The sequence below is a fragment of the Salvia splendens genome, chromosome 7 (assembly GCF_004379255.2).
Source record: "Salvia splendens isolate huo1 chromosome 7, SspV2, whole genome shotgun sequence".
Lineage (NCBI taxonomy): Eukaryota > Viridiplantae > Streptophyta > Magnoliopsida > Lamiales > Lamiaceae > Salvia > Salvia splendens.
Genome location: NC_056038.1, coordinates 30619863 through 30632745, shown reverse-complemented (window position 1 = coordinate 30632745; position 12883 = coordinate 30619863). Strand labels below are relative to the sequence as shown.

At 39.4% G+C, this 12883-nt stretch overlaps 2 protein-coding genes and 1 pseudogene across 2 annotated transcripts; all 3 read left to right on the top strand.

Annotated features, from left to right (window-relative positions):
* The first annotated feature begins 2063 nt into the window (after nt 1-2063).
* LOC121811693 (protein translation factor SUI1 homolog 2-like) lies at nt 2064-3836 on the top strand. The gene is made up of 5 exons (XM_042212596.1): nt 2064-2174; nt 2780-2856; nt 2932-3137; nt 3208-3261; nt 3355-3836. Exons 2-5 carry the CDS (start codon nt 2820-2822, stop codon nt 3397-3399), a joined length of 342 nt encoding a protein of 113 aa, XP_042068530.1. The 5' UTR covers nt 2064-2174; nt 2780-2819; the 3' UTR covers nt 3400-3836.
* A 1271-nt stretch (nt 3837-5107) lies between these two features.
* LOC121742722 (thiamine thiazole synthase 2, chloroplastic-like) lies at nt 5108-6428 on the top strand. Its single transcript, XM_042135959.1, has 2 exons — nt 5108-6072; nt 6154-6428. The coding sequence occupies exons 1-2, from the start codon at nt 5188-5190 to the stop codon at nt 6304-6306; spliced, it is 1038 nt and encodes a 345-aa protein (XP_041991893.1). The 5' UTR covers nt 5108-5187; the 3' UTR covers nt 6307-6428.
* Nucleotides 6429-11346: 4918 nt separating this feature from the next.
* Nucleotides 11347-12384, top strand: LOC121810715 (annotated as a pseudogene).
* Nucleotides 12385-12883: the final 499 nt, after the last annotated feature.

The window sequence follows — 12883 nt, the reverse complement described above, 5'->3', positions numbered from 1 at the left end:
CGCATGTGTTTTTCAGGAATTTTGATTGGAAGAATTGTTTTGTGAAGAGTATTTATAGATTATATTTTATTTTGTTTCAACCAAGAGTCTCTTTGATTCAAAACTCTTCACCTTTCTTATTTCTATATTAATTTCTATAATGAGATCGATCAATCTTCTCATGCCAGATTTGCAAAGAATTCCAAACCAATTAACCATATTAGTAAAAAGTTAGAAGAGGAACAAGCGACTACTACTCTCTCCGTCCCACAAAGATTGTCTCACTTTGACCGGGCACGTGTTTTAAGAAATATAATGAAAAGTGAGTTGAAAAAGTTAGTGGAATGTGAGTCATACTTTTATATATTAGTTTTATAATAAAATGTGAGTAGGAATGAGTTAGTGGAATATTGAGTCCACTATAAAAAATGGTAAAAAGTGAAATGAGATAAATTTTGTGGGATAGACAGAAATGAAAAAATGGGACAATCTTTGTGGGACGGAGGGAGTACTATTTTTCCTCGGCACTTTAGTTGATCCCAATTTAATAGTATAGAGTGAATATAAAGTTAATGTGTTAATAGCACCCCAATTTAATAGTATAGAGTGAATAAAAAGTTAATGTGTTAATAGCAATAACAATAAAATGAAACTGCCGATTATGATTATTAAAAATCAGTTTTAATGAAGTTATTATTTTAAATCTAAAATGGTAATCTTGTTCATATCTCTAAAACTCCCTTTTTATATATGTATAGATATAGATTATTTATTCCCTTATATTTTTACTATTTAAAAAAAAAGTGATTTAGGTTTATTTTAGTGCTAATAAAAAAAAATAGAAACTATATATTTTACTGAAGAATCATAAATCTCAAAGTTATGTATTTAGATTAAAAAAATTAGGGAATTTTTTTTAAAAAAATGTTTAAGTACATGTATTCATAAACTAATAACTTGTCATATTGTCTTGCCATATTTAGCCATATAGATGGCGCTCCCTTCATCCCACTTTATCAGATCTGGTTGATCATTTTTTGGTGTCTCATTTTAGGAGTTTCCGTTGAAATTTTCCACATATGGTAATAGACACATTTCATTAACCTTTTCTACTCATCTTTTATTATAAAACTAATATATAAAAGTAGGATTTACATTCTACTATTTTTTTTCCACCAACTTTGCTTTACATTTCTTAAAATTCGTGTTGATGAATTCAAACGAGACTCCTAAAGTGGGATGAAGAGAGTAATATCTTAGATGTATCCCTATCAGTTTTAATCAATACTGGATCCTATATTCCTATGCTACTTGTTCTTCCTTTTGACGGTGAGTTGGTGAGGAATCAACTGTATTGATTTGTTACACAATGTCATTTCTTTGGAAATAATTAATCAATCCAGAGCATAACATCTTTTATGGAGTATTAAATAATGCATATATAAGTGTTGTATTAAATAATGCATATCAGGAGGAACAAGCTACGTGCCCCATAAAAATGGTTACATTTTCAATTTAGATAAACAACACCATAAAATGTTTTGCTAAAAATGCTTGCCTCAAAAACTCACGTTCCATAATATTAACATTTTTAAAAGTAGGTGTCTTAATAAACTTTTCCTAAAAGAAAGGACAACCGATCACTAAAGTAATTTTTTTCTTCTTCTAAATATTGGTCCCAAAGACCTAAACTTCAAATAACAATTTAACTTAAATAAAAAAAATATTGCATTGAAAAAATAAATTAAGTATTTAAACAAGTATCTTGGTTTTTTTTTTATAATTTCTAGAGTCTGAAACAATCCTCTTTAGTTTGTGAATTAAATGATACTCTAGATTTTGTGTTTGATACAATGGCATTAACTGCTTAGTTTAGTTTGTGACTCTGAATTTGATAATATGGAACACAAAGCTCATATTATTATTATTTATGTAAATAAAATAACAAAAACTGTAATCCAACAAAACCGAAAAAGAAAGAGAGAATTGTTGAGGACGAAGTTGATTGAGTGGCAGATGTGCGTTCCGTTCTCTTTAAATATCATTATATGACAATACTTATAATCATATATATGTAGAAAGAGAGAGGAGAAAGATTGCCATTTCCCCTTGTATATCTCTCGCCCTCTCTCTCTCTCTCTCTCGATATTTTTTGCTTCCGATTTTCTATACCAAAACATTTCCCTATCTGAAAGGTAATTCTGTCGCCACCCCTATCATCTCTGTATGTGTTTTGAAATCGTTGATTCGCATGCCATATTTCCTACAGAATCGACCTCTTGCGATTTTTTTTATTTCTTGTTTCAACCACGTCTGGTTATATTGAAGCATGCATGAATGCGTATTATCTTTACGCCTTTTCCTACTTTAGGATATAACAAGAACGCCTCTTATGATGCTTTGTTTATTCGTTTGCATATATTATGATTGTTTCTTGGAGTGAATCATGAGGATTGTTGCTGTTTTGGGAAGAACCAACCTCAATTCAGGGGATTTCCATTTTCTGTTGATTGGTAATGTCGCATCAAGTAAAATAGGTGCTTGTGCATGTTAGCATAACGGTTATCCTCATGCATGATCTCCTTTTTCTTTATGACATATATGTGCAAAACTTGAATAAGATTATCTTTTAGAAATAGGCAGTTTTGATTCAAGATGAGTATTGTTTCTGAAGCTATTGAAAATGTGTGGTTATAGACTTGCAATCTTGATTATTCATGGATTTTGAACATTCTATAAGCTTGATGACTCATCTAAACGAGTTGTTCATTAACAATGTTATAATCTTTTATTGTTACAGTGTTGGTTGGTCTCTGTGAACTCTCCGACAACTAAATTTCATGTCTGATTTTGAAGTCCAAATCCCTGGCTCCTTTGGTAAGTCAAATTAATTGTACGCATTCATATTCGTTCTACCCTGTCCTGATTCGTCCACTTATCTGGTAAATACAGATCCTTTTGCTGAGGCAAAAGCCGAGAACTCGGGTGCAGGATCAAAAGAATATGTGCATATTCGCGTCCAGCAGCGGAATGGTAGGAAAAGCCTGACAACTGTCCAGGGTTTGAAGAAGGAGTTCAGCTATAACAAAATTCTCAAAGATCTGAAGAAGGAATTTTGCTGCAATGGTACAGTGGTACAGGACCCTGAGCTAGGACAGGTGAGAGTATTCCATTTCTTCATGCTTTTTGTGCTGTAATGCCTCATCCATTGTGTGTGGGGGGTTACAGGTTATACAACTCCAGGGTGATCAGAGGAAGAATGTCTCGACGTTCCTTGTTCAGGTATCTTCTAATTTGTTTCTCAAAGTAACAATTGGCCTATAGTTTTATCATAATGTGTGAAGATATATATATGTTTGTCCATGTTTATCTCAGGCAACCATTGTGAAAAAAGAGCAAATCAAGATTCATGGTTTTTGAGAAGTTGCAGCAGAAGCAGCAGCAGCCACCACTGAGACTGAACTCCCTATGTTTGCTGCTGCTTAGTCTGCTTAAACTAACAGCCTTTGTCTAATCATAAACTGATACTTATTTCTTCTTCTTCGTCTTCTTCTTCTGGTGTGTGTGTGTCTGGATGTTGTATATTGCCACTCTGCTATTGTATAGAGAGGTTACTGCGCTCTCCATGCAAAATCTGCAGCCTCAGAACATGCTACCACTCTGTCTTCTTCATACAGCAAGATTATGGTTTCACCTTTATGTATCCCATGGCCATGCCTCTCCATTTTACTTTTTAGGGTTCAGCTGATTCACCAATTTTGTGTTAGTCTGCCTGTAATATCACTACTAATATTTTTGGTGTGGCCCAAATGTAAAGTCCATTATCTTCTTCCAATACTGAACCTTCTTACTACTAATATAGATTTTGGACATCTTGAATTCTGTGGATTATCACATATTCTTCATCTATCTATTCTATGCAATAAACAATATGGCAATAGATGATGTTAAATGCTAACTTGGATGCTAGGAAGAAGGGGTGTTATATCTACTCATCAAGTGAGTAATCAAAGGATTTTTGCATAGCCGGACATGAGAGCTATATAATTACGAAATACTAATATTTTATGAGGCTCTTTTTATGTAAGGCCAAATATATTTTATGTGGTACAACATTTTACTTTTATCTTCTGTGGGTATAATGCTGATTCTTTGATTAGTTATTTTTTAATTCCAGATTATAAGTGATTTATATCATTAACTTTTTGTGTATATATTTCTATTTATTAAGTAAAAAATAGGAGTATGAGAGTTAATTTGTTTTGAAAGCATGCTGGGCGATTGATCTGACAGCTGAGACTGAAATTCGAATAGCTAAACGTTAGTTATAAATTTCTTATCAAATGGATTGACCTGAAATAAAATAGGTTTCGGCAGATTGACTGATAAGGGTATTCACGATGCCAGAGACATACACAAAAAGTCCCGGGAGGCGGAATCCCGTCGACAACTCAAGCTTTAAATAAAGAACTAAAATAAAACAGAAAGAAGCGTAAATTTATATTTTCATTCAATGATTGAAGAGAATAACAATAGCATCAAATAAATATGATCTATGCAAATATGATAGATATTATGACTTAGGGCGTGTTTTTACAGCTTATATTTTGACATTAATCGAAACAGAAAATGTGACATAAGATATGTAAACATTCCAGTCCTGACTTGGTATTTTGGAGCCTAATTTTTATGGGAATGGATCCCCTGCTGTGCTCCCACCACAGCAGGGGCATGCTGTTTCTCACAGCCAATTAAAAAAATAAAATAATATTAATATTTTAATATTTTATTTTATTTATAAAAAAATGTGTTGTGAGAGACAGCATGCCCCTGCTGTGGTGGGAGCACAGCAGGGAATCCATTCCCAATTTTTATAAATGAATATACGGTTGGAACTGTTCACCAGCCTGGCTAGCCAGAAATCCATTGCCCAATTTTGGTGTACCGTTAGATAATTTTGAACAAAATAATTCAAAAACTTGTGATATTTTAAGAAAAAGTTGATGATTCTGCATCGTTCAAATATTATCACTTAAAATTAACCCCACATCACGAGATCTTTTCTCCTCCGATATTTTCTATCATCAGCCTTCATTTCCACCATATATATTCACACACTCCCCTCATATCAATCATCAACACTCAAACAACAATCACTCCTTCTCACTCTCTCAAATCAAATCAAATCTTCTCAGATACTCATAATCAATGGCAGCCATGGCCACCACCCTCACCTCCTCCCTCTCTAAAACCCAATTATTCGACAGCAAGTCCTCCTTCCATGGCTCCGCCGTGCCAACACGCGCCGCCGCCGCCCAGCCCCTGAAATCCGCGTCAGTGACCATGTCCGCCGCCTACAACCTGGACAGCTTCAAATTCCAGCCTATCAAGGAATCCGTCGTCTCCCGGGAGATGACCAGGCGCTACATGACCGACATGATCACCTACGCCGACACCGACGTCGTCATCGTCGGCGCCGGCTCAGCCGGCCTCTCCTGCGCGTACGAGCTCAGCAAGAACCCCAACATCAACATCGCCATCATCGAGCAGTCCGTGAGCCCCGGCGGCGGCGCATGGCTCGGCGGCCAGCTCTTCTCCGCCATGGTCGTCCGCAAGCCCGCCCACCACTTCCTCGACGAGCTCGAAATCGAGTACGACGAGACGGACGACTACGTTGTGATCAAGCACGCAGCCCTCTTCACCTCCACCATCATGAGCAAGCTCCTAGCCCGCCCCAACGTCAAGCTCTTCAACGCCGTCGCCGCTGAAGACCTCATCGTCAAGAACCAGAGGGTCGCCGGCGTCGTCACTAACTGGGCTCTCGTTTCCATGAATCACGACACACAGTCGTGTATGGACCCCAATGTCATTGAGGCCAAAATCGTGGTCAGCTCCTGCGGCCACGACGGCCCCTTCGGCGCCACCGGAGTCAAGCGCTTGAGGAGCATCGGAATGATCGACAGCGTGCCCGGGATGAAGGCCCTCGACATGAACACCGCGGAGGATGCTATTGTCAGGCTCACCAGGGAGGTCGTTCCTGGAATGATCATCACCGGCATGGAAGTCGCCGAGATCGACGGAGCCCCGAGAATGGTAAGTAACCCGAACTGGATTGATTAATTCTTTTTCAATTTCAATTGAGTTGGTTCTGATTTGGGGGTTTTGTGTATACAGGGACCGACTTTCGGTGCGATGATGATATCGGGTCAGAAGGCGGCGCACTTGGCGTTGAGGGCGCTGGGGCTGCCCAATGCTTTGGACGGAGCGGTAGCTGCTCAGCCGGAATTGGTCCTGGCCTCGGCCGAGTCTGATGTGGTAGATGCTTGATTCTGTGCTAGTTTTTTCATAAATAAACTGAGGCACAGCAATCCAATGTAATTGCCTTCTTTGAGTTGGGTTTCTATGTTCATCATCTTTCTTCTCGAGTTATCTACTTTCATTTTACTCAACCTCAGTTCTTCGCCGCTGTTGGATTATTTTATTTTATATTTTACGAATCAAACTCCTGTTACATTATTTAACAACTTGAGAGATTAAATTCATAAGAAAGAAACAAAAGCAATCTACCGCAAAGTTATTTTATCCGTCCAATTAAATATGCAACATTTGCTTTTTGGCACGGAATTTTATATAGTGTTTTTTGTAAGTTAATGAAGAGAGACTAAAGCATATAGTGCTGCTTTTGTGAGTTAACGAAGAGAGAGTAAAGCAAAAGAAGAGAAAAAATAGAGAGAGTATTGTTTTTATTTTTAAAAATATTTTATTTTTAATGGGATGGATTGAAAAGGAAAACATTTTATTTCTAATGGGAGTGAAAATGTACTGTATTTCTGTTCTTCCAGAAGAAATATGTAAATCTGGTTTATCCCCTGCATTTTTGCTCGTGCAATGAAATTCCAAAGAAAAAAAGGTTTTTCTTTTTTATTAATTAGAGAAAGATGCTTTATTCCGAGAGTGGGCGATGAAATCAGCATATTGATAGACTAGTGAAAATTTTGTATTACTAATAATGAACTGTATTTATATGACCTGTCTGTGATGTTGAAGTACAAAAGTCTATACTTTTTCGAATAAAGAGTTAATTGGATTTATATGAGTTGTCTTGTACTAAATGCATTCTGCTAGAAACCGAATGATACATCGTCATCATCCAGTCATTTATTGAATTAGGTTTGGCTATGCACTTAAGCCAACTGCATGAAAATATCTATGCTAGGTTGACAAGTGTTCTTTGAGTACAAGAATGCTTGACAAGTGTGGTATGAGTAGACAAAATATTGACACGTCACACGTCCATTGCAATACACACAACCTAGGCATGCACAAGGGTCGTAAAACGCCGGTTCCGGGCCCGAACCGGCGGTTCAAGGGTCGAGAAAATGCCGAACCTGAACCGGCCCGCCTAGCTCCCGGCGGTTCCGGTTCAGGTTCAAAAAACCGGCGGGTTACGCGGCGGTTCAAAACCGCCGGTTTTCGGCTTGAACCGCCGGTTCCGGGCCGGTTCGGCGGTTCGACGAATTTTTATTTATTTATTTTTTTTTTGCATTTTTCAACTTTTCAATTTTAATCAAATTAATTTACACTTTTCAAGTTTGTTTTTGTATGCAATGTGAGTAAATAAAATTGAAAAAAATACGGCTAAAGTTGCAATTTTATTGAAATTGCATGTTTACAAATTACACGTGACAAGTTACAACAATTACAAATTGAAAACATATGGCGGTCTTGAAGTCTTAAATAAAATTTAAATACAAATGAGACTACTATTGAAGAACTAATTACAAATGACAAGAAATGACGTTGAAGTTCTTAAACGTATAAGTGTATTATATATATACTCTTAACCGGCGAAGAAGATCTTTCTACATAACTAAATTAAGGACACCTTTAGCAATTCAACTTTAAATGTTGAGTTTCGTCTAACAATCAACAATTATAGTAGAATTGTCAAAAGTTTCCCTCATTTAGCTGTATAGAGAAATATACTTCATCGACTAGAGTATATACAAATACAATTATGTAATTGTATTTGCATATTTTTAAAGTAGGAATTAATGGGAAAAAAAAGAAATAAAAGAAAAAGGACTTGAGTTCAACTTAAATTAAAAAATTTAAGTTGAGGTGCCTACGTATCCCAATTGCTCATTTCCATTAGGGAATCAAAGTCCACGTAGTTCTCTTACCTTACTTACCTATTTGGCTTGGCCGGCGGCGGTTGACGGTTGGCCTAATCTTCATCCCCGGTGAATTCATCTTGTGATCCCTCTTGACGATCATTCCAATCATTTTCTTGTTCTCGGACGTCAGCTTTGGCCCAATCATCAAGTAACATCACGGCTTCCATATTTTTCGCCGAGAGCTTACTTCGTGATTCATCCAAAACGCGCGAGCCAACACTAAAAGCAGACTCGACTGCGACGGTGGAAGCCGGAACAGAAAAAATCTCCTTGGCCATTGAAGCAAGGATGGGAAAATCTTTGTCGTGGGTTCCCCACCAATCGAGGACGTCGATTTGGGCGGGAGGAGTAGGACCTTCATCACCAAAGGAAAATAGTGATTCAAAATATAAATCTAATTCACTGACCATACCTGAGGACCTTCCGCCGGTGCTGTAGTTGTATAGGTCGGCTAGTTGGGATTGCGCGTCGGGGTCATCATAATCGGCTTGAAATGCAAAGTCATAGTTATGTTGTGGAGGAGGTGGTCTTCTGACTTGGTGAGTGGTGTTATACTTGGTTTCATATTCAGTGTAGAGAGAGCGCAAGTTATACTCGAGGTTTTGTTGCACAACTGACCGGTCCGGGAGGTTTATTTGAAAGGTTTCTGAGAGGTCGACTCCAAATTCGTCACTGGTATCCGATTGGATTGCTTGAAGGGGACCAAGATCATATTTAAATAGAGGCGCACCTGACGAACCCGAGCCGGCGGGTTGGAAGTTTAGTTGGCTTTGGGTAGAGGCAGTGCCGCATTCTACCGGATGCTTTGCCACTAAATGGCGACGGAGGGTGCCATATCCACCACCGGCGGACCATTTGTACACTTTATCGCAATAGTTGCAGTAAACATGAAAGTCCGAAGTCTCTTCTTGAGAGTTCGGATCGTGAGAACTTGGAATCACCACCTCCACCTTCTTGTAGTGTTTGATAAAAATGTCCGATTTCAAAGCTTTTGCCGTGTTAGTGGGTGCAGGGGGAGGCATCTCCTCATTTCCGCCGGTGCTAGAAGGAATACGAGAATGCGATCTATCCTCGTTGTTGTCCGAGTCCGACGATATAGTAACGTCGAACTCCTCATCTTGTTGGGAACGACCTCCCCTACCCCCACCTTGTTGCATTTCAGCAAATAGCATGGCGGTCCTATGATCTTATTCCATCTACAAATATTATGTACGTAGAAGTTAAAAGTATGAACGCAAAAAAAAAAAAATAATGAAATTTTGTGCATGTGAATTGAAAAACAAATTTTTCATTACTTACTTGCATGCGTTCGGCTGCCAATCGGGAAACCTCTTCCATAACATCTCGACGACTAGGTCGTCGAGATTTTGAGGGACGCGTAGTGCTTTGATCTTGGGCTATTCCCTTGCCCCGATCACCACGTCCCGATCCACCACGAGAAGAAGACATATTGAATATATTGATAAATGAAAAGTAATATTGACTTGGAATGAAATATGTATAAAGTATAAAAGAAGTGGTAAATTATGAGCACAACAAATATAGTAGTGAGCAGAAAGTGTAGAATTAAACTTGCGCAATTAGAGAGAATGAGGAGAGAATAGAGAAATGGAGATTGAGAATGAAATCCTTGTTAATACAAGAATGGGGTAAGGAAATATGAAGGAGAAGTGGGGTATTTATAGGAGTAAAATTGGAAGAAATAAAAAAAAAAATTCAAATTTCAAATTTTCAAATTTTCGGCCGAACCGCCGGTTTACCGCCTGAACCGACGGTTCAACCACAAAACCGGCGGGTTGGTCCACGGTTTTCCGACACAAACCGCCGGTTTCTGACCTCACCTAGCCCCTACGCCTGAAAAGCTTCCGGAACCGGCGGAAACCTGTCGGAACCGCCGGTTCAAACCGGCGGTTTTCGTCCAAAACCGGCGGTTTTCGCCCAAAACCGGCGAACCGCCGGTTCATACCAATCCCTACTTTGAACCCCTACGAACCCCTACGAACCCTATGCCGTTCGACCCTTTGAACCGGCGGTTCGAACCGCCGAACCGCCGGTTTTGAACCGCCGGTTCAGGTTCAATATATTGCCGAACCTGAACCGGCCCTTCCGACCCTGCGACCCTTCTGCCGGTTCAACCCGCCGGTTCCGGGCCCGGTTCCGGTTCATGAACCGGCGGTTCCGAACCGCCGGTTAACCGCCGGGCCGGGTCGGTTTCTGCATGCCTACACACAACCCATTTTATTTTGTAGTCCCTCCTTCCACCAAAATCAGTAGTCCTACTATTGAACGATACAACCACACAAGTTTTAATAATAAAATATAAACTCACATAAAGTATATATGTAAAATATTACTCCATCTAGTAATGATAATTTAGTTATTAGTATATCTTTACGTAATTCATTTGAACTAAGCTCCGAATCATAAATTGACATTTTCAGTTATTTATTAGGCGAAACAAACAATACAGTATATTCGTATTTAGAATTGCGGCTGTAGTCCACCAGCAGACTTGAGTGTTGCGGTTTAGATTTTGGGATTCGAGTAATTTCATTCCCCCGTCTGGCTTCTTCGTACTCTATTTAAAGTAAACAAACATAACGAAATCCCAAATGGGCTAAAATTATTTTAAAATACAAGTGAAAACTGGAGTTCCAGTTGGAGAGCCCAAACCATTCCATCCCATCCCATCCCAATTAGTCTCGCAAGCATTGTGATGTTTCGTGGCTCATTATCAAAGCCCATTCACCCATTACTCACTTACTTGGATTGGGCCACACCAACCAAACGAGATGCTCTGATAAGACTCGTGTCTTTCCATATTCGAGTTGCGGTGTTCAACATGTCTAATTTTGTTTGTTCGATTCTCATAATTTAGTATATAATCATATGATAATGAGTCATAGTCACCCTTTAAATTTACATAAATAATCCTATCATAGTAATTGAAAACACCAATTAAATTTCAATTGCAACTATATACTAGTATGAAATCCTGTTTTCAGTTTACGAATTCTATTTCAATCTAAAGCATTAACATCCTAAAGTAAATATAAAACGTCAAGATATTGAACGTAAAATATGGCAATTCCTTAGGTAACAAACACGGGAGAAAAGATGAAGGTGGTAATTATGTTAATTTCGTGTCGAGAAGTAAATCACAGCAATTCAGCAGTGTACAACTAAACGGATGGCTGCCCCAACAAACGACGTCGTGTTTCTCCTCGTATGCCTCGTACATCTCTCCACAGCCACAGCGCGCGTTCAGTCCTCTAATCCATTCACCGCCGCGCTCTCCGCGCTCCAGTCATCCTCCTCGAATGGCGTCATATCCATGAACGACACCATCCTCCGCCGCATCCACTCCCTCCCCACTCCCCGCCCCTTCCACTTCCTCGTCTTCTTCGACTCGAAGAAGCTCCATTCGAGATCGGAGCTCGCCCTCCCCTCTCTCAAATCCGAATTCTCCCTCGTCTCCTCCTCCTTCCTCACCAACAACAACAAATCCCGATCTCAACTCTTATTCTTCCACGTCGAATTGGACGAATCACACGCCACATTCGCCCTCTTCGACGTCATCGCCATCCCCCACATCCGCATCATCCCCGCCTCCGCCACCGATCTCAATTCCGATTCAATCAAACTCAACCCCGCCTATTTATCAACCTTGCTGGATTCTTTACCCGAGGTAATCCTATCCGAAACCGCCATCTCGGTGGGGCCGATCCACCACCCCCCTCTGATATCTAAAACACAGATGACACTAGCGATGGCCACAGCGGTAATCCTGTCTCCATATGCGGTGAAGAAGTTGGCCTCGGGGGAAAGCGTGGTGCACGAGAAGAGCACGTGGATGGCGGGGGCGGTCTTCGTCTACTTTTGCAGCGTATCAGGGACGATGTTCAATATAATCCGGAAGGCGCCGATGTTCACCGTGGACATGAGGAAGGATGGTGGGGAGACGATGAAGTTCTTCTACCGGGGGGCGGGGGCGCAGCTGGGGGCTGAGGGCTTCATCGTGGGTTTCCTGTACACGGTGGTGGGGCTGCTGCTGGCGTTCGTGTGCCACGTGGTTGTTCGAGTGAGGGATGCCAAGTGGCAGAGGGTGTCGATGATCATGGCTTTGCTGGTCTCCTTCTTCGCAGTTAGGCAAGTCATTTCTTTCAATAGCTGGAAGACTGGGTATAACATTCATGCCTACTGGTGACCCTCCACTTCCCAATATTGATTTTATATTATTGTATGCCTGTTGAAGTTGAGTTTAATGTTTCCATGCAAGTTTCATATGTTTGTTTCTTCCTCCTATATCATATACAGTCCTAGTAGAGGCTTCAATTTTTTGTGTTTTAGAAATTAATTAATTCCAATTTTCACCTACGTGATGGAATAAAATAAGAATAACTAGATGTTTTGTTTAATCCTCAATTTAGTTGGGATGGGGGAGTATTATAATTTTCATTTCGTGTTTAAAATCAAATGTATAAGTGTAAACCGATGTACATAACTATTTTGACATAAAACCAAAACAAAACAAAACAAAACAAAACTTCATTTTGTTGGTTCTCTAAGTAGATCATAAATGAGGGATCCAGAAATTCATAATCGTGAGGTCGATTTGAACAAAGTCAATAAATATGAAGTAATATTTAAATAATTAATTTTTCAACAAAAATACATAAAATATAAATATCAATATCTTATATGTGCAAGATATAGTTAGCTTCTAT